The following is a 17,980-nucleotide window of genomic DNA, read 5'->3' as shown; positions in this document are numbered from 1 at the left end:
GGAGAGAAGAAGGAGAAGGAGGAGAGAGAAAGAGGAAGGAGAAAAAAGAGGGGAGCCCTGACCCTGCCGCGCCACTGCCGCCACTGAGGAAGAAAGGTAGGAGAGCACCGGGAAGGCAGGGACATGTGGCTGAGCCCAGGCCCGACCCGAGTCTACTCCATGGCAGCTAGCCCAGAGTATGGTTGCGTTACAAAGGAGACCACAGAATAGAAGATATTACTTTTTTTAAAAAAAAACACACAACCTTTTTATAATAAGTGTTCCCAGATTCTTTGAAAAAAATCTGGGAACCTTATTAAATGGATGTTGGATGGCAATCTATCAGGGATTCTTTTAGCTGCAATTCATCCTAACGGGGCAGGTCAAGACGAGCCACGGGCTCTCTTCTATCTCACTGTTCTATGATTGTAGGAAAATAGTTTCATAGAATCACAGAACAGCAGAGTTAGAAGGGACCCCTGCAAAGCAGGAATCTCATCTAAAGCTTCCAAGACCGACAAACATCCAACCTCTGCTTAGAAACCTCCAAGGAAGGAGAGGCCACCACCTCCCGGGGGAGACCGGTCCACCGTCAAACAGCTCTTATTGTCAGGAAGTTCTTCCTGATGTTTAGTCATAATCTCATTTCTTGTAACGTGAAGCCATTGGATCAAGTCCTACACTCGGAAGCAGGAGAAAACAAACTTGCTTCGTCTTCCATGTGACAGCCAGTGCCGGATTTACACATAAGCTAAACAAGCTATAGCTTAGGGCCCCACTCTCTCGGGCCCCCCCCCCAAAAAAAAATTAAAGGGGAAAAAAACTGCACATACATTTCCAAAATATAAGATAAAAAATAAATTAAATAAAACCTACATACAGCAGCAGTGTTTTATGTTGTGTAGGCTCCTATGATGTAAGTAATGAGCTCCACCTGCTAGCCTGCTCCCTAAAATATCACATATAAAGGGCCCCATTACCTTCAGTAGCTATGGGCCTCATCAAACCTAAATCTGGCCCTGGTGACAGCCCTTGAGATATTTGAAGATGACTAGGATATCTTCTCTCAGTCTCCGCTTTTCCAGGCTAGACATACCTAGCTCCTTCAACCATTCCTCATCAGGCTTGGTTTCCAGACCCTTTATTATCTTGGTTGCCCTCCGTTGCACGCCTTCCAACTTGTCAACATCCTTCTTAAACTGTGGTGCCTAGAATTGGATGCAGTATTCCAGGTGTGGCCTGACCAAGGCAGAATAGAGTGGGACGATTACTTCCCTTGGTCTGGACACTATACCTCTGTTTATGCAGCCTAGAATAGCATTAGGTTTTTGTTTTTGTTTGCTAATGCAAACCCGCCCCCCAACAGAAATAGCAAATACATTTTAAATAAGACTGAAACCCCAACAAAGTGGACACTTGTGGTAAAGACCCATTTACCCTGCTGAGAAAGCCTGTTGGAACAGGAATTTTACGTCTTCCTTAGTCATAGCTGTCAACCTTCCCTTTTTTTGCGAGAAATTCCCTTATTCCAGCACCGTTTCCCGCCGCTTCCCGCTGCTATCCCACATTGTTAGATATCCCGTAGACTGCCCCCGGGACAGGTGAGGCTGCTGATCCCTTATTTTCGAGGCTGCTGATCCCTTATTTTCAAATCTGAAAGTTGACAGCTATGTCCATAGCATCGGAAGAAGCAGATAGTAAGTGCTGGTTGTATCTTGACATGAAGGCTTTCCCACAGAAGAAGGCCAGCCCCACCAAAACCCCTGCTCTGAGTTGCTGCATAGCAGGTTTCCAAGATCTTTGCAGGAGAAGCTCTCCTGTAGTCTGCAGCAATCTGGGTTTATAAGGCAGTCCCTCAAGTAACCTGGTCCTGAGCTGAACAGGGCCTTATACGGATAGCTCAGTCGGTAGAGCATAAGACTCATGATCGCAGGGCTGTGGGTTCGAGCCCTGAAAGATTCCTGCATTGCAGGAAGTTGGACTAGGGCTCCTTCCAAGTCTACAGTTCTATGATTCTTGTACCTCCCCTCTTCCCTTCCTCAGCTGCTCACCTGCACGGCCTTGATGATAGCAATGATCCCCGTGGGCCAGAAGCAGCAGATGGTGGTGAGGACCGCGATGGGAAGGTAATCGTGGGGCGGGCGCCTCGGTTCCAGGATGGCGATGCCGGGGGTCATCTGTGTAGGGGACAGAGATGGTGGAGGAGGAGGGTTGGCCTGAGGGTAGGCCTGCAAGCAAGAGGGGAGAAAAGCCGGTGTCACGGGAGGAAGGAGTCTCCATTTTGCTTCTCTCCGGAAGTGTCAAAGGTGGCCTAAAGCATTCAGCACACTCAGGTGGATTTCATATTGTAAACCCCTCAGAAAGCATTGTTTGTTGTTTAGTTGTTTTGTCGTGTCCGACTCTTCGTGACCCCATGGACCAGAGCACGCCAGGCACTCCTGTCTTCCACTGCCTCCCGCAGTTTGGTCAAACTCATGCTGGTAGCTTCAAGAACACTGTCCAACCATCTTTTCCTCTGTCATCCCCTTCTCCTTGTGCCCTCCATCTTTCCCAACATCAAGGTCTTTTCCAGGGAGTCTTCTCTTCTCATAAGGTGGCTAAAGTATTGGAGCCTCAGCTTCAGGATCTGTCCTTCCAGTGAGCACTCAGGGCTGATTTCCTTAAGAATGGATAGGTTTGATCTTCTTGCAGTCCATGGGACTCTCAAGAGTCTCCTCCAGCACCATAATTCAAAAGCACCAATTCTTCGGCGATCAGCCTTCTTTATGGTCCAGCTCTCACTTCCATACATCACTACTGGAAAAACCATAGCTTTAACTATGGAAAGCATAGGCCCGGCCTAACTGCTGTTTGTAACACACCAGGCACATGAATGGCACAATATATGTGAATAAACACTACCAGGACTGTACCACTTCGGGATGTCGGTGGGAGACAGGGTTCTAGGGATGGGGAAGAATCTTGAGTCACTTAAGTTTCTTAGATATTCACTTATGTTTTTAGATGTGACGAAACTGCGGGAGGCCGTGGAAGACAGGAGTGCCTGGCGTGCTCTGGTCCATGGGGTCACGAAGAGTCAGACACGACTAAGCAACCACAAATGCCACCCAGAGTGGCTGGGGAATCCTAGCCAGATGGGCAGGGTATAAATAAAACCATAACCATAATTTAAACGGCAAACCTGTCAAAAACCACACTTTCCAGAACAACGCACAGACTGAAACACAGCCACCTTTCAAACTTTGCTCCAGATTTTTGCAGTGCAGTCCTCCAGCCAGATAGCGCGCACACAGATGCAGGTACTAGGTTAAAGTGTGCCTAAAAATGCATAAATTAATGACAATAGCATGCAAAAACACATAATATAGGTGACTCCCCACCTGTTCTGGCACCCCACACATATATAAGTGAAAATTGCGTAAGTGGGGAGCACCCTCTAAATGCCCTCTCTGCCACTCTCTCTCCAATCCAGATCAGAAATAACTGTAGCAAAACTAGCCACAACTGGAATTGAAGCAGGAGGCAGGAGCATAGCTGACAACTTTCCCCTTTTTTAAAGGGAAATTCCCTTATTCCGAATAGGATTCCTCGCAAGAAAAGGGGAAAGTTGACAGCTGTGGGCAGGAGAATGCGAGGGAAATTGGTGGCTGTGGCTGCTGCGCTGTCCCGCATTTCAGCTGTTAGTAGGGAAGGCTGAGCAGCCTAAGCAAAGCCCTGCTGCGCATCCAGCCTCTTCTCTGCCCTCACTGATGTCGCCTTTGGGCTCCAGGAAGGGTCTCTTCACAAGCCACAAGAACTCTCCAACTCTCCCCATTTCCAGGTATGAATTAAATCATTTACCATATTTTTCGCTCTATAAGACGTACCAGACCACAAGATGCACCTAGTTTTTGGAGGAGGAAAACAAGAAAAAAAAATATTCTGAATCTCAGAAGCCAGAACAGCAAGAGGGATCACTGCGCAGTGAAAGCAGCAATCCCTCTTGCTGTTCTGGCTTCTGGGATAGCTGCGCAGCCTGCATTCGCTCCATAAGACGCACACACATTTCCCCTTACTTTTTAGGAGGGAAAAAGTGAGTCTTATAGAGCAAAAAATACAGTAATTGTTTCCTACCACCGCACATATATGCAGTTGCCCACAAGTTGATCACACCCATAAGAAGCACGGCAGATTGCCCACCACCATAAACAACTCACCGCCCCTACTGGGTAGACCGGAAGGTATGCCGTGCACGGCTGCAGCTGGACAGGGTATCCTGGGTGCATATAGCCTCCGATTGGTAGGGTCCCAACTGCTGGATGAGTCTGCACGACGTAGCCCTGAGGGGCTCCATTGAACTGAGTTTCCTGCATGTAGGGATCCGGGGGGAGGCGCGGCAGGGTGGCGGAATGGTGGCGGGGCGGGCGCGGCAGGGTGGCTGATGTAGGGGGAGGGCGTGGCAGGGTAGCAGCCCCTCCGAGCCGGGGCAACGTGGCAGTGCCTGAGTGGACAGTCGTGGCAGGGGGGTCGCTGTAGCCGGGGATGGGGGCATCTTGCGGGGGTGGAGGAGGCGGCTGCAAAGGGGCGTTGTAGGGGGGAGGAGAGGTGTGGGGGGCGGAGTCGGGGAGTCCTAAGGAGGAAGGAAAAGACAACATGGGGGTGGGGAACCACAAAGAAAAGATGTTAAAGGAGCATCAATATACACTCAGCAGCACAGCATAATTTGAAACATTGGACTTTAGCTGGTAAGGGATTGCCCCAAAACAATAAACACTACTTGTGTCTTTTCCTTTTCTGCGAAACCTCCATTTCAGCACCCAAACAAAGGCACATTCATTTAATGTATCCAGCAACATTGTCTTGAATTCAAATCTCGTCCACCAAAGTGCTTGCAATCCGTCTGAGCTTCGTGTTGCCTACAAATGTGATACACATTCTCCCCATTCTGGCATTCAGATGACTAGTGAAAACAATTTTTGGAACAAACGTACCAGATCTATGTATGCTTTTCTCTTAGCTTGGCCTTGTATGTTCACTCAAATAAGTTCTAACGCTGGTGGAATGACCTTTCGATGGAAGCCCAGCTAAACATCAAAGCACTCATCAGAGAGATGCAATGTGACATTACTTCCCCCATACTGCATCTTACCAGGCTGATGTACAAGGGGCACACCATGCTGTCATATTGAACAAAGCCCAGAAATGAAGGCTCACAGTCTGCATTTTGCAGGAAGGACCCAAGCTTTAGGTTTGCACAACTAAGGGCCCCTCCAGATGTCCCTTTTCCCAATAATCATTCATCATCCTTTTTGCTCATGATATTATTGGGGCATCATACACAGACGCACTTTCAATATCATTTGCACCTGCGAAAGCTTTGGGGTGCTTTGCTTCCAGTAAGTCAATGATATAGTACCATTGGGGAAGTACGGCAGAACTGCAGGATGGCATACCTGCCAAGTGTCCTGGGGAAAAACAGGATATCTTGGTTTTTTATTGTGAGATTGTGGCAGCCATTTTGGGTGCTGTGCTATCGCGCTGTGCTCTCGCCCCCCCAAAACACTTGGGGGGGGCAAGAGTGAGTTGTGGGTCATATGACTCATGTGGGAATGCGCCCCAGAATATTCACATCCCAGTTTTGGGTGAACTGTCCAGCATAAATCCACTACTAATGTATTATTATTGCATCGATTGCAGTGTTCCCCAACCTTGGGCCTCCAGCTGTTTTTGGACTACAACTCCCATCATCCCTCGCTAGCAAGACCAGTGGTCAAGGATGATGGGAATTGTAGTCCAAAAACAGCTGGAGGCCCAAGGTTGGGGAACACTGGATTACAGGCACTAGTCTGGAGGGGCCTTTTTGCAGTCTAAAAAGTGACAGAGAAAGACATTGCAAAATGTGGGATGAATGAATGAGTATAACTAACAGTAAGATGTAGGAACACCCTGCAGGTCTATCAGGATGAATGCTCCTTGCCATAAAACCACCGTGTAAACAAAGAAGAATGAAGGCTTTCGAAAGACTGGCTCTAGACCAGACTTTCTCAAAATCGGCCCTCCAGATGTTTTTGAGACTACAATTCCCATCATCCCTGACCACTGGTCCTCCTAGCTAGGGATCATGGGAGTTGTAGGCCAAAAACATCTTGAGGGCCAAGTTTGAGGAAAGCTGATCTAGACTAACAATCATGTAAGCTCTGAGCAGGCAAATTAGGATGGATGCTGAATAAGCAGGTTGCCTGGGGGAGGCCTTTGTTCCAGCATTAGCTAACTAATTTCGTTTCTCTGCCTTTCCCTAAGCTACGCTCTTCCGTTCTGTGTGTCTTTTCAGTTTGCAAGCCTGAGGGCAAGGCCTCTGTCTCACACTTTAATCAATGCGAGTTGTTGTTTTTTGGAGATCACAGTTGTCTGAAAAGCGAGGTGGATCGATGGAGAATGACTGTAGCATGGAACCGGTGACAAAGAGGCAGGCAGTGGAGAGTGGATGTCAGGGACCCTGGGGAGACTGAATTACAAATGTCTTTGGCCTGAGGCAGGGAACTAGCCTAATGCGCTGCCTCGACAGGCCCGGCTTGGGTGTTTGCCGCTTCCTCCTGAAATGGCAGCCAGTTGCCGCCATTTTGTTCAGCCTTCCATGCACCCTACCTGTTATGTATTGAAGTTCACCCACTACTTAATACTACCCCCCCCCCCCGGGCCAAAGAGCTGTTCTTAGGTTTTCCCAGCTGAGCCACATGTTAAGTTGTGGGTGAACATATCAGACGACACAGCGATTCTTCAAACGGCTCTTGTTTATTCACAGGCCAGAACAGAACTGAACTGAAGGGTTCAGCCAGCCTGCTTATACAGAGCTCCACTAGAATGCAACAGTAACCATTTTATGTAACTATCCAATCACTGAACGTCACTTTCGATCCCTTATTTGCATATGTGGACCTGAACTATCTGCAGCATCCCCCTGCTGGCAACCTCGGTCAGCAGAACAGCCTTTTACAAGCAGGTGCCTTCTGGAAGCTTTGGACCAAAGCTGTGGCTGGTGGAAGTTGTAGTCTGAACAACCTGAAAGGAACCGAGGCTGGTGAAGGCTGTCCTAGGCCCACCAAGCCGTGCCAACAAGGAGTAGCAAGCAGGCATAGCAGCTGCGTCCTGGTTGCTGGCTCAGGGGTCCACTAAGTCTGCAGTGCCTGAGGCTCACATGAACATGGAGTTGCCTTGTACGACAGGAATGGAAGAACTGTAGCCCTCCTGAGGTAGTTGGACTCTAACTCCCGTCCTCCCTGTTCATTCGCCTTGCTTGCTGGGGCTGCACTCCAACAATACTGGAACATACCCAGCAAGTGTCCTGGAAAAACTGGGAACATCCCATTTTCGAATTGCGAGAGAATGGTGGCCATTTTGGTGGCTGTGATTTCACACCACAATTTCTCCCAGAAAAAAGGCTCTGCCCGGGCTATAATCTTGTGTGGCACCCCAAAAAGTGTGTTTTGGGCACCGTGCCCCCCGCAAAAGCATCTTTCTCCAGGGAAAATTGTGGCGCAAAATCATGTGAGATCATGGAAACCAAAATGGCTGCCCGTCTATTGTGATCAAAAAAATGGAAGATGGTGTCCGGGAAGACTGTATCCCATATTTTGCCGTCGCTGTGTTGGAGGATATGCTGGGACACCCCCACCTTATAGGAACATAGGAAGCTGCCTTATATCGATTCAGACCCAGCTCAGTACTGTCTACACACCAGGGGTTCGGTTTCCAAACTGGTCTGTGGACCTCCATTGCTCCTTAAGATGTTCCGTGGCATATCTGCGTTGAACATAAAAAATATTATGAATCCTGTTTTTATTTCTCCTTTATTTCTTACATTCATGGACTGCAAATGGTAACGCAAGAAATAAAAGAAGCAATAAAAAGACAATTAGGAACTAGCACAGAGCATTGCAATTGCTACGACAGGCAAGAAAAATAGTTAAGTGGTCCGGGAAGACCCTCAGCTATTTTCAAGTGGTCTGTAGACAGGGAAAGTGTTTGGCAACCACTAGCGGCAGCTCTCCATGGCTTCATAAGGGCCTAGGAAGAGCCAGCGGCCCATTTAGTCCAGAAACCTGTTCTCACAGTGGCCAACCAAATGCCTGTGGCCAGTCGCCATGGAGATAGCCTTATCCTCTATGAATTTGTCCAGACAGCGAGCCTTTTCTAATCCTGCTTGGAGGTGCTAGGGATTGAAGCTGAGGCCTGGCCTTCTGCATGCAAACAGATGCTCTGCCACTGAGCTGTGGCCCTTCTGCGCATGAGTTTGGTGTGCCTCATGAGAAGGCCTCAGAATAACTCTCTTGCAACAGGCAATATGAAACCTCTGGATGGGCCAGGCCTGGTATAAAAGCTAGGAGCCTGACTGTTGAACTTTAAGGTTTCAGCATCCACAGTGTTGGCAGCTCAATCCTTCTTGGCTGCAGCTGCGGAGCCCATTGTCCTTCTGTGCCTGGAGAGCCCACTCTTCAACACTTGCAGCCTGGCCCTGGCCCCAAAAACATGTGGGATTTGTCGACAGCCGCCTGGTGTCAGCGCTGTGCCTCGCCTGCCCGCCCCTGCAGTGATCCTGAAGGAGACAACTGTCCTAGCTGCACAAAGAGCCATTGTTTGCCTAACATTCCCCACGGCTGTTTATTCCAGAGTCAAGCCAGGCAGGGCGAGGCAAACCACCTCAGGCAGCGTATTTGAGGGGTGGCAGCTTCTCCAACCCTTCCTCCTCAGTCCCCAGGCCACTTTCCTCCGTTGGAGATCAGAGCGACATGTTCCACAGGCCTTCCATGCACCCACTAAACGGCACTATTGCTCTCAAGTGCGCTGGATAATGCTATCTAATGGCCTGCATGCACATCATTCATTCAAAGCACACACACAAGTCCTGGGAACTGTAGTCTGTTAAGGCTGCTGGGATTGTAGCTAGGCCTACTACAGTTTCCAGGATTATTTGAGGGGTGCGTCCTCTAAATGCATGGTGTATATGCAGTCCAATTGCCGGCACTGAACTGCCAGTCAGCTTCTGTCCAAGCAATGCGGGTGAGATGTGCAGGAGGGCAGTTTTGTCCTTTGCCTCAGGCAGCAAATTGTCCTGGGCCAGCTCAGAATCCAGGCCAAGGGGAGAGAAACAGGGCTGCCCAACCATGTGGTGTGTGGCCTACGGGCTCCCTCACGATAACAGCCTTTCTCTCTGGCACAGACAAGAAGGGAGCACTCATCCCCTGACCAGCGAGAGACTCAACAGCGAGGACACACCATTTCGGACACACCGTTTCAGAGCTCATGAGCGGGGAAGGGATTTTGTGGGACAAGGTGTCGGGAAGGGCTTATACCACGTGGAACAGCCGACGCTTGCTGGGTACTGTCACAAAAGTCGGGTGCCTCTGTCTCTCTCTGCCGAGCGGTGGCAAAAGTTCATCCCCACAGGAGAGAGTGGAAGACATGGTGGAGACTGTCATAGGTTTAAGAAACATGGTGTACAGCTGTACCTCGGGTTACGAACTTAATTCGTTGTGGAGGTCTGTTCTTAATCCGAAACCGTTCTTAACCTGAGGTGCGCTTTCGCTAATGGGGCCTCCCGCTACTGCTGCACCGTAATTTCCGTTCTCATCCTGGGGCAAAGTTCTCAACCCAAGGTACTACTTCAGGGTTAGTGGAGTTTGTAACCCGATGTGTTTGTAACCCGAAGCGTTTGTAACCTGATGTACCATTGTATCCTTCAGTCTGCATGGAGGGAGTCCTGATCTTACTATCATGGTTATTTCAAGAGTGCATCCCTAGAGTCCAAGACATCTCTCCCAGTCAGCCCTGCAGCCAGCCTGCCCAAAGATTGGTCCCAGCCTTCCTTCCTTCTTCTTCCCAGCAACCTTGGCTACCACACTCCCTTTCCCTGTCTCCTCAAGCATACAGTGACCCCTAGCAACCTTCCTAACCCCTGTCTCTGTTCATTGCCAATGGCCCTCAAAGGCCCTCAATTGTTACTTAATGGCCCTAGCTCAGCCGGGTCCTTTTACATAGGCTAACCCAGGAATTCCTCTGCAGCTGGTATTTCTCCCTTCGCATCCTAAATACAGTGGTACCTCGGGTTACATACGCTTCAGGTTACATACGCTTCAGGTTACAGACTCTGCTAACCCAGAAATAGTGCTTCAGGTTAAGAACTTTGCTTCAGGATGAGAACAGAAATCGTGCTCCGGCGGCGCGGCAGCAGCAGGAGGCCCCATTAGCTAAAGTGGTGCTTCAGGTTAAGAAGAGTTTCAGGTTAAGTACGGGCCTCCGGAACAAATTAGGTACTTAACCCAAGGTACCACTGTATGCAAAATCCTACCATTTATTAATTTATAGGTTTTAGCCTCACCCGCTGAAAAACCCCCTATAACAATACATTCCCAATTAAATTGCAAATGAGCAACATGAGCATTCATTGTGACTTTTCATTATCGCTGTCTCGCAGCATGGTGTGGTTGCCATTAGAGCGGGGGAAGGGTGTGTGTCTCAGGGTCTAACCCTTCAGGTGCTGCTGGACTCCAGCTCCCATCAGGCCTCAGCCAGCATGGCCAATGGGCAGGCATGGTGGGAATTGTAGTCCAGCGACATCTAAAGGGCCCACAGGTTCTCAATCTCTATGTTAGGGGGTCAGATTAAAACTGGGGAGGCCTATGTTCAAATTCCTAAGCTAACAAGGTGACTTGGGGCCAGTTCCTATCCCTCAGCCTAAGATAACCTCACAAGGTTGTCACAGGGATAAAACTGCAGAGAGTTATTGACGTATAAATCTAAGAATGATATGGGCTCCAGAGGAGCCAATCCCCTGAGTCTGCCTGTGACTAAGGCATAGCTGTCAACCGTCCCTTATTTGGCGGGAAACTCCCTTATCCCAGCGCCGTGTCCCGGATTGATGATGTCCCTTAAATTTCCCGGGTTTCATGCTCGCCCGGCTCGGGAGGGAAGCAGCGGCTCGGGGTCCTCTGCCTCGAGAGAGCAAAAGAGAGCATGCGCACGAGCTGCCGCATCTCCGTCTCTCCCTTTTCCCCCTCAGGGGCACGTCATTAGAAGACGGGTGGCAGCGGGTGGGCAGGCAGCCCCTCTCTTGCGAGACTTCCGCCGCGCTGCTAGGGGAAGCCGGAGGCAGCAGAGGCGGCTGAGGAGGCAGCCTGAGGGAGGAGGAAGAGGAGGGGATGGGGAGGGACGCAGAAGGGTGGCATTTCAGCGGCTGCGCCACAACCGCCTCATGCCGGGCTCCTGGGGGGCAGCGTGGGTGAGAGTCTCCCTCCCTCTCGGGCGGGGAAGGGCCGATGGAACTCATAAGCTAAGCAAAATCCCTTATTTTGGCTGCTGATCCCTTATTTTCGAGGCTGCTGGTCCCTTATTTTCAAATCTGTAAGTCAGCGTGCCTCTATCAGGAAGAGTTGGATGATGAGTTCACATCCCGTGCAGAGATGCTGCAGGAATGCCCAGCTGAGGCACAGGCTGATTGGAAAGAAGCAAAACTGGAGCAACAAATCACACAAAGACTCAGCAGGGTCTGTGGGTGGGTACTTTGGTCCTGCAAGAACCTACAATTACATCCCTCCAAAATGTTCGCTGTTCCTCTGGCAGAACACTAATGCGCTACAGCCCACAGTTCCTGGCCTGAATTCTCCCCGTGCTCTCGGGTGAGGTGGCTCCTCGTGGTCATATCAAGCCCAGTAAATTACCTGAGCCCCTAAATGCACGGCAATCTCTCCCTTACCTCTTTCCCCTTGAACGAAAAGGAACCCTGCTGCAGGCCCATGCTAAGAGTCCTGCCAGGGAGCCGTACAGAACCCTGTGCAAGAAGCAAGTAAGTTACCAACATCTGCACAGGACCTAAATCCACGCTCTGGCACCTGCTTCGCCCGAAAGGAGCAGGGAGATGGGCCGACGAGGTGCAAATAGGACAGTGGCATTGAGGCAGGGCCATCCCTTCTGTTAGGCAGGTGGCAGATACTGGGAGTGGGGGTTGCAGTGGCAGCCCCCGTGGCCATTGCTCCTGAGCACTGCAGCCAGACTGACCTGTGGCACCAGCTCCGTGCCACATCAGAGCGACATATTGATTACATTTACAGTGGTACCTCGGGTTACATACGCTTCAGGTTACATACGCTTCAGGTTACAGGCTCTGCTAACCCAGAAATATTACCTCGGGTTAAGAACTTTGCTTCAGGATGAGAACAGAAATCGTGCAGCAGCGGAGCGGTGGCAGCAGGAGGCCCCATTAGCTAAAGTGATGCTTCAGGTTAAGAACAGTTTCAGGTTAAGAACAGACCTCCGGATCGAATTAAGTACTTAACCCAAGGTACCACTGTATATCCTCCAACTCAAGGGGGAAAACATGGTTCTCTTCCTCCGCATTTTATCCTTGAGGCTGAGAGATTCTGACTGGCTCTTATGGTTAACCCAGTGAGTTTCATGGCTGAGCAGAGCAGAGGTTTGGGCCCTGGTCCCAGGCCCTTGCCTGACACTCTAAAAACTACACCACCACTGGCTCTCACTAATCCTTTGTTGTTTTCTCATTATTATTACTATTATTATTATTATTAGTTATTAAACTTATTTGTGGTTCTTTCCAACGTGCTGCCTGCATTAACCTTGCTTGCCACCTATATATGAGTGTGTGTCTGTCAGTATGATATGATCGCTCTGTATTGTTAGATTTTAGGATGGAGTGCTGTGCTGCCTACGTTCCCTTCAGTTCGTAAATTCCTTTTTTTGCCCACCAGCTCACTACTTTGTGTCAAGCTCAGCTTATTTCCTGACTAACAGCGCCATTTACTCAGCTGCACCTAAAGTATTCCACGGCACAGTTTCCCTTAATGAGGAGGTTAATCTGATTCAGCTTAATATAGCAAACAGGGGACCTTAATCGTGCCTTCAGTGCGCATTTATGCTTCCGTTGATCACAACGGCAACTTGCTCTTCAGCACAATAATGTCGCTTCCGGTGCCTTTGAGGATTGAACTGGCTCATTGCCTGCTATTTTATGGGGGTTCTGGCACACCTTTGTCGACATGTTAAATTCTAATGTGCTTTTAAAAGGGTATTATCTGGCACTGTCAACCTTGGCCCAATAACTTTTTAAAAAGCAACAACAACGCACCCCTCATTGGCTTAGAAAGGAAAATTGCAATTAGAAACTAAAAGGAATTTTAGGTACCCTCCTTTAAAAAGGTGGGGGAGAGAGAATATGATGTTGTCACCATTCTTGTTCTCTTTGGCAGAAACATAAAATCATGACTGACAGTCTTCCCGTTTCAGTCCATATGTGTGATACTTGCTGCAGCCCTGTGGCCTTGAAATCTTATTTGCAGCACATGTTCTAAGAGCATTTTATTCAGAAACTAGCACCACTGAAAATCAGTGAGAACTTTATAAGGAAGGGCTTGTGTGGAACTGTTCCGGAAGCTCTGCAAACACCATCTTGGTAGTCGGTATATCCCCATGATTACGGTAAATGGTAGTTGTTGTAGCAACGAGATCATGATTGTATTCACTTCCTTTGATATCCGCTAATCGGCTTGCTTTATCCTTATCTGGGGGCTTGAGGTGCTGGGCTCTGTGCCCAGAAAGGGGCGCTATCTGTAAGATTTGGGTATTTGCCACCTATGCCCTCATCTGGTCATGTGAAGCGATGAGAAGTACCTGGCCAAAGTGACATATGCTGCTTTGTCTATAAAGAATGTACAGTATGAATGTTTGCTTGGGCACGGATAGGCCATCCCCTCGTTGCGGTGTCTGCCCCACATCTATAAAGGCTGAGGGTCTTGGCAGGCTGCTTTGCTATTAAAGAATGTGTAGGTCTTTATTTAATAAAGCACTAGAACTGATCATTCTGACACGTTCTCCGTGCCCCCCCTACAATATTTTTTTGGTTTTTTCCATATTACACCACAATATAAATAAAGCAAAGCCATCACCACATCCCCCCCCATCCCCCTATATATCCATCAATCAAACCTAATATTCTTTTGTTCCTCCCCCCCACTCGATTTCCTCTACATTCTGAGATTACATTTATATTTGCATTTACAATCTTCTCAAATCTACTATATATTCTTATTATCTTTCCTTACTGATTTACCTTCCCTCAGATACTTTACATTTTAATCTAGGCACATCTTTTTTTGAGCAATATTTTACCATATATTCATCAAAACATTCCCACTCCTTTTTTAATTTTTGAGTCGATTGGTTTCTTATACAGTGGTACCTCGGGTTAAGTACTTAATTCGTTCCGGAGGTCCGTTCTTAACCTGAAACTGTTCTTAACCTGAAGCACCACTTTAGCTAATGGGGCCTCCCGCTGCTGCCGTGCCAGAGCACGATTTCTGTTCTCATCCTGAAGCAAAGTTCTTAACCCGAGGTAATATTTCTGGGTTAGCGGAGTCTGTAACCTGAAGCGTATTTAACCTGAAGCGTATGTAATCTGAGGTACCACTGTAATAGCTGTTAGTTTTGCCAGAGTTAAGTATTTATTTAATTTACAAATCCATTCCTCCCTTAAGGGTAGAGTTTGTGACTTCCGCTTAGCAGCAATCACTACTCTAGCTGCTGTACTTGCATATAAGAAGATTCTCTCCCCCCCCCCCCCCGTGGTATCTCTTCCCCAATCAATCCAAGGAGATATATCTCTGTTTTTTTTATTATTGATATTTTCAACATCTTCTTTAATTCTTCATGACACGTTTGAGATCCTTCATTGGTATCCCTGCACCCAAGCCCTCCTTTGGGCCTGAGGTTCAGAACAGGGCTGTAGTTCAGGGGCAGAGCATCTGATTTGAATGCAGAAGGCCCCAGATTCATCTCCAGGTGGGGCTGAGAGTGCCCCTCTTCTGAAATCCTAGAGAGCTGCTGCCAAACAGTGCATGCAATACTGAGATAGATGGACCAATGGCACAAGAGAGAAGAGAGGAAGATGATGACAATTGTGCAAGCGGAAATCTACTGAACGCTTTGGCTAAAAACGCACTTCTGTTTCTAGCCCCACCCAACGTTGACATGTGGCCCTCAGAGAGTTGGCCAGAAGGGAATTCGGCCCTCAGGCTGAGAAAAATCCCCCCCACCCCTGCCTTAGAAACCTGGGAACTACCAACAGAATAACAAACGAGATATCCAGCAATTTGCTGCCCTATTTAACAGCATCCCAAAATCAGCCACCTGAGGCAGCTGCCTCATGCGGCTGAATCACAGGCTGGCCCTGCGGCAGCATCCACGTCCCTTACCAGTCATTGCGCTCTGGGTATTTTTGTCCAGCTGCCCTTTCCCTTCAAATAGCAGTTCTGCATTAAATTACGTTGGCGATGTGTTTGTTTGTTTGTTTGTTTGTTTGTTCCCCGCCCCCCTCAAAGGCCGCCCATGGCATCCTTTAAAGAGGCGGTCAAAAAAGGAGGGCAGGTACACAACACATACCCACACACACAATTGTACACTGACAGTTTTCCCGCGTGGTAAATATATATGATCCACTTTGGGGGTCATACAGCTGCCCTCTCTACACACAAAATAGATCTTTATTCGTGCTCTCTCCCTCCCTCCCTCTCTCTCTCTCTCTCTCTCTCTCTCTCTCTCACACACACACACACACACACACACACACACCCTCTCCAAAGTAGGCCATCCCTCCAGAGGGTGAACAAATTCCCGTTATGGGTTTTTTAGGTCACTTTGTTTGTGCTTGCCTGCTTTCTATTTATAGAGGGAGAAGGAAGAAGTGTCCGGGGGGGAGAAGAGAAATGGGGTGGGGGGGGAGGTTGTAGGGGGGTTAGGTGAATTAGTATTGGATTATAAAAGGCACATGGAGAGGTTTGTTGGGATTCAGATGCCCGGTCTCGGCCCCCACACAACCTGGGCAGGTCATTTTCTCCCTCGGCATCAGTTACCGGCCTTTAAAACCGAGAGCATCCCTCTCCCAGGCAGGCTGGTTGTGATGGTGAGGATAAACCGGCTTGTAAGCTTCCGAAAATTTCGTAAAGGTTAAATGGGGCATAACAGCTCAATGGCTGCTGATGTTTCAGGGCCAGCAAAGGACGAGGTCTTTTTTTATTAACCTCGCATTCCCTTCAGGACCGAAACCGTTAGCAAACAAAGCCACCCGTTCTTCCCCCCTGTTTCCGAATATTTCATCCGTCAATCCGTAATGAGCAATAATAGCACAAGGGGCATGATCCAGGAAATGTTAAGCTCTTCTAAGCCGTATTGATTCCAATTAGAGCGGTGGGCACGTGCCGAAGCGTCTTGCCGTCCAATCGATGGGCTGAAGTGCTTAACTTTGGTGGAATTAAGCCCTTTGTATTGGCCTAGGCCTCTTCCTAAACGTTCAGCGGGGCTTACAACAGCGGTGCGAGGTAGGCTAATATCATTCCTATGTCTCTGGAGGCGAGGCGGAGAGATCGTTTTGCTTAAAGCCCCCCAGCGTACAATCTTGGAATTCAGAAGTAAGTCCCTTTGAGCTCAGTGGGAGAGTTTAACATTAAGTGCGTATAAGATGGCAGCCTTGGTGAGTCAGTGGCCAAGAGGTGACGTCTGAATTGGGGACTCCCAAGCATGCAATTCTTTGTCTCAGCTGCTATAATGCACTGGTCTCAGAAAAATGGGTGTGCACAGATCCACCAATGTCCGTATTTTCCAGGGACAGTCCCAGATTTACAGAAGCCACCCTGGTTTCTTTTTTGATCCTGGAATGTCCCGCTTTTCCCTGTTTTCATCGGAGAAACGTTGGAGAGTATGCAACTCTTGAGCCAAGGAGATAAGAAACTATACAACCTTTAGAAGCCTTCTGAAGGCAGCCCTGTATAGTTTTATTATGCTTTTATATACGTTGGAATCCACCTAGAGTGGCTGGGGCAACTCAATCAGATGGGCAGGGTAATAATAATAATAATAATAATAATAATAATAATAATAATAATGGAATAGGAACTATTTTCATCAGAGAAATGTTGGAGGTTTTGGTGTGCAAATAATAATAATAATAATAATAATAATAATAATAATATGCTTTATTTATACCCCACCGATCTGGCTGGGCTTCCCCAGCCACTCTGGGTGGCTTCCAACAAAATATTAAAATACAGTAATGCATCAAACATTAAAAGCTTCCCTAAACAGGGCTGCATTCAGATGTCTTCTAAAAGTCTGGTAGTTGTTCTTCTCTTTGACATCTGGTGGGAGGGTGTTCCACAGGGCGGGTGCCACAACCGAGAAGGCCCTCTGCCTGGTTCCCTGTAACTTGGCTTCTCGCAATGAGGGAACCGCCAGAAGGCCCTCGGCAGTGGACCTGAGTGTCTGGGCAGAACGATGGGGGTGGAGACGCTCCTTCAGATATACTGGAGCAAGGCCGTTTAGGGCTTTAAAGGTCAGCACCAACACTTTGAATTGTGCTTAGAAACATACTGGGAGCCGATGTTTCAAGACCGACCGGTGTTATGTGGTCTTGGCGGCCGCTCCCAGTCACCAGTCTAGCTGCCGCATTCTGGATTAGTTGTAGTTTCCGGGTCACCTTCAAAGGTAGCCCCACATAGAGCGCATAAATATACGCATGCAAACAGCAAAGAGCAGAGTGTGTATGTGCGTGGAGAAAGGAAGGCTATACAAGGCCATGAGGTAAATTGGGGCTAGGAATCCTTTGCAACCCGAGGGCCAGGTTTCTGAGGGCCACATGCCAGCGGTGGGCAGGGCCAGAGGCAAAAATGGCTGAAGCAATAAGCTTACCTTCCTACAGGAGTGTAGTTTCTACACACCGCACACTTAGACACACATGTTCTTCTCTGTCCCTCCACCCAGACAAGCAAGAGCCATGGTCAGAGTTCAAGGACCTATTCCAGCCAGGCAAAAACCCTCAAGGAAGGTGCAAGGCAGGGCTGGCGGGGTGTGGGTTTGTCCTCAGGAAATCTCCAAGCAGCTGATGGAGAGCCCTGGAGGACCACATTCGGCTCCAAAGCCTAAGGTTCCCCACACCCAAATTTCCTACACTTTGTTGTGTAAGTGT

The 17,980-nt window shown here is 48.6% G+C and overlaps 1 protein-coding gene across 3 annotated transcripts in view; it reads right to left on the bottom strand.

Moving 5' to 3' along the window:
* The window catches only part of PRRT1 (proline rich transmembrane protein 1), a 30,688-nt gene that overhangs the window by 7,266 nt on the left and 5,442 nt on the right, over positions 1 to 17,980 (bottom strand). Inside the window, exons 2-4 of one of the 3 annotated variants that reach the window (XR_013391445.1) lie at positions 4,176 to 4,588; positions 2,031 to 2,207; positions 1,076 to 1,218 (exon numbers count right to left, since the gene is read on the bottom strand). Coding sequence is in view for 2 of the 3 variants with exons in the window: in XM_028719940.2 (XP_028575773.2) it covers positions 2,031 to 2,207; positions 4,176 to 4,588 (590 nt within the window). In the remaining variant the exon portion in view is untranslated. The remainder of the gene's footprint in view (positions 1 to 1,075; positions 1,219 to 2,030; positions 2,208 to 4,175; positions 4,589 to 17,980) is intronic. The other 2 variants (XM_028719940.2, XM_028719941.2) reach the window with 2 other exon arrangements.

The sequence above is a fragment of the Podarcis muralis genome, chromosome 2 (assembly GCF_964188315.1).
Source record: "Podarcis muralis chromosome 2, rPodMur119.hap1.1, whole genome shotgun sequence".
Classification (NCBI taxonomy): domain Eukaryota; kingdom Metazoa; phylum Chordata; class Lepidosauria; order Squamata; family Lacertidae; genus Podarcis; species Podarcis muralis.
The sequence above is the reverse complement of the archived record's forward strand: the minus strand, read 5'-3'. Positions and strand labels throughout refer to the sequence as shown.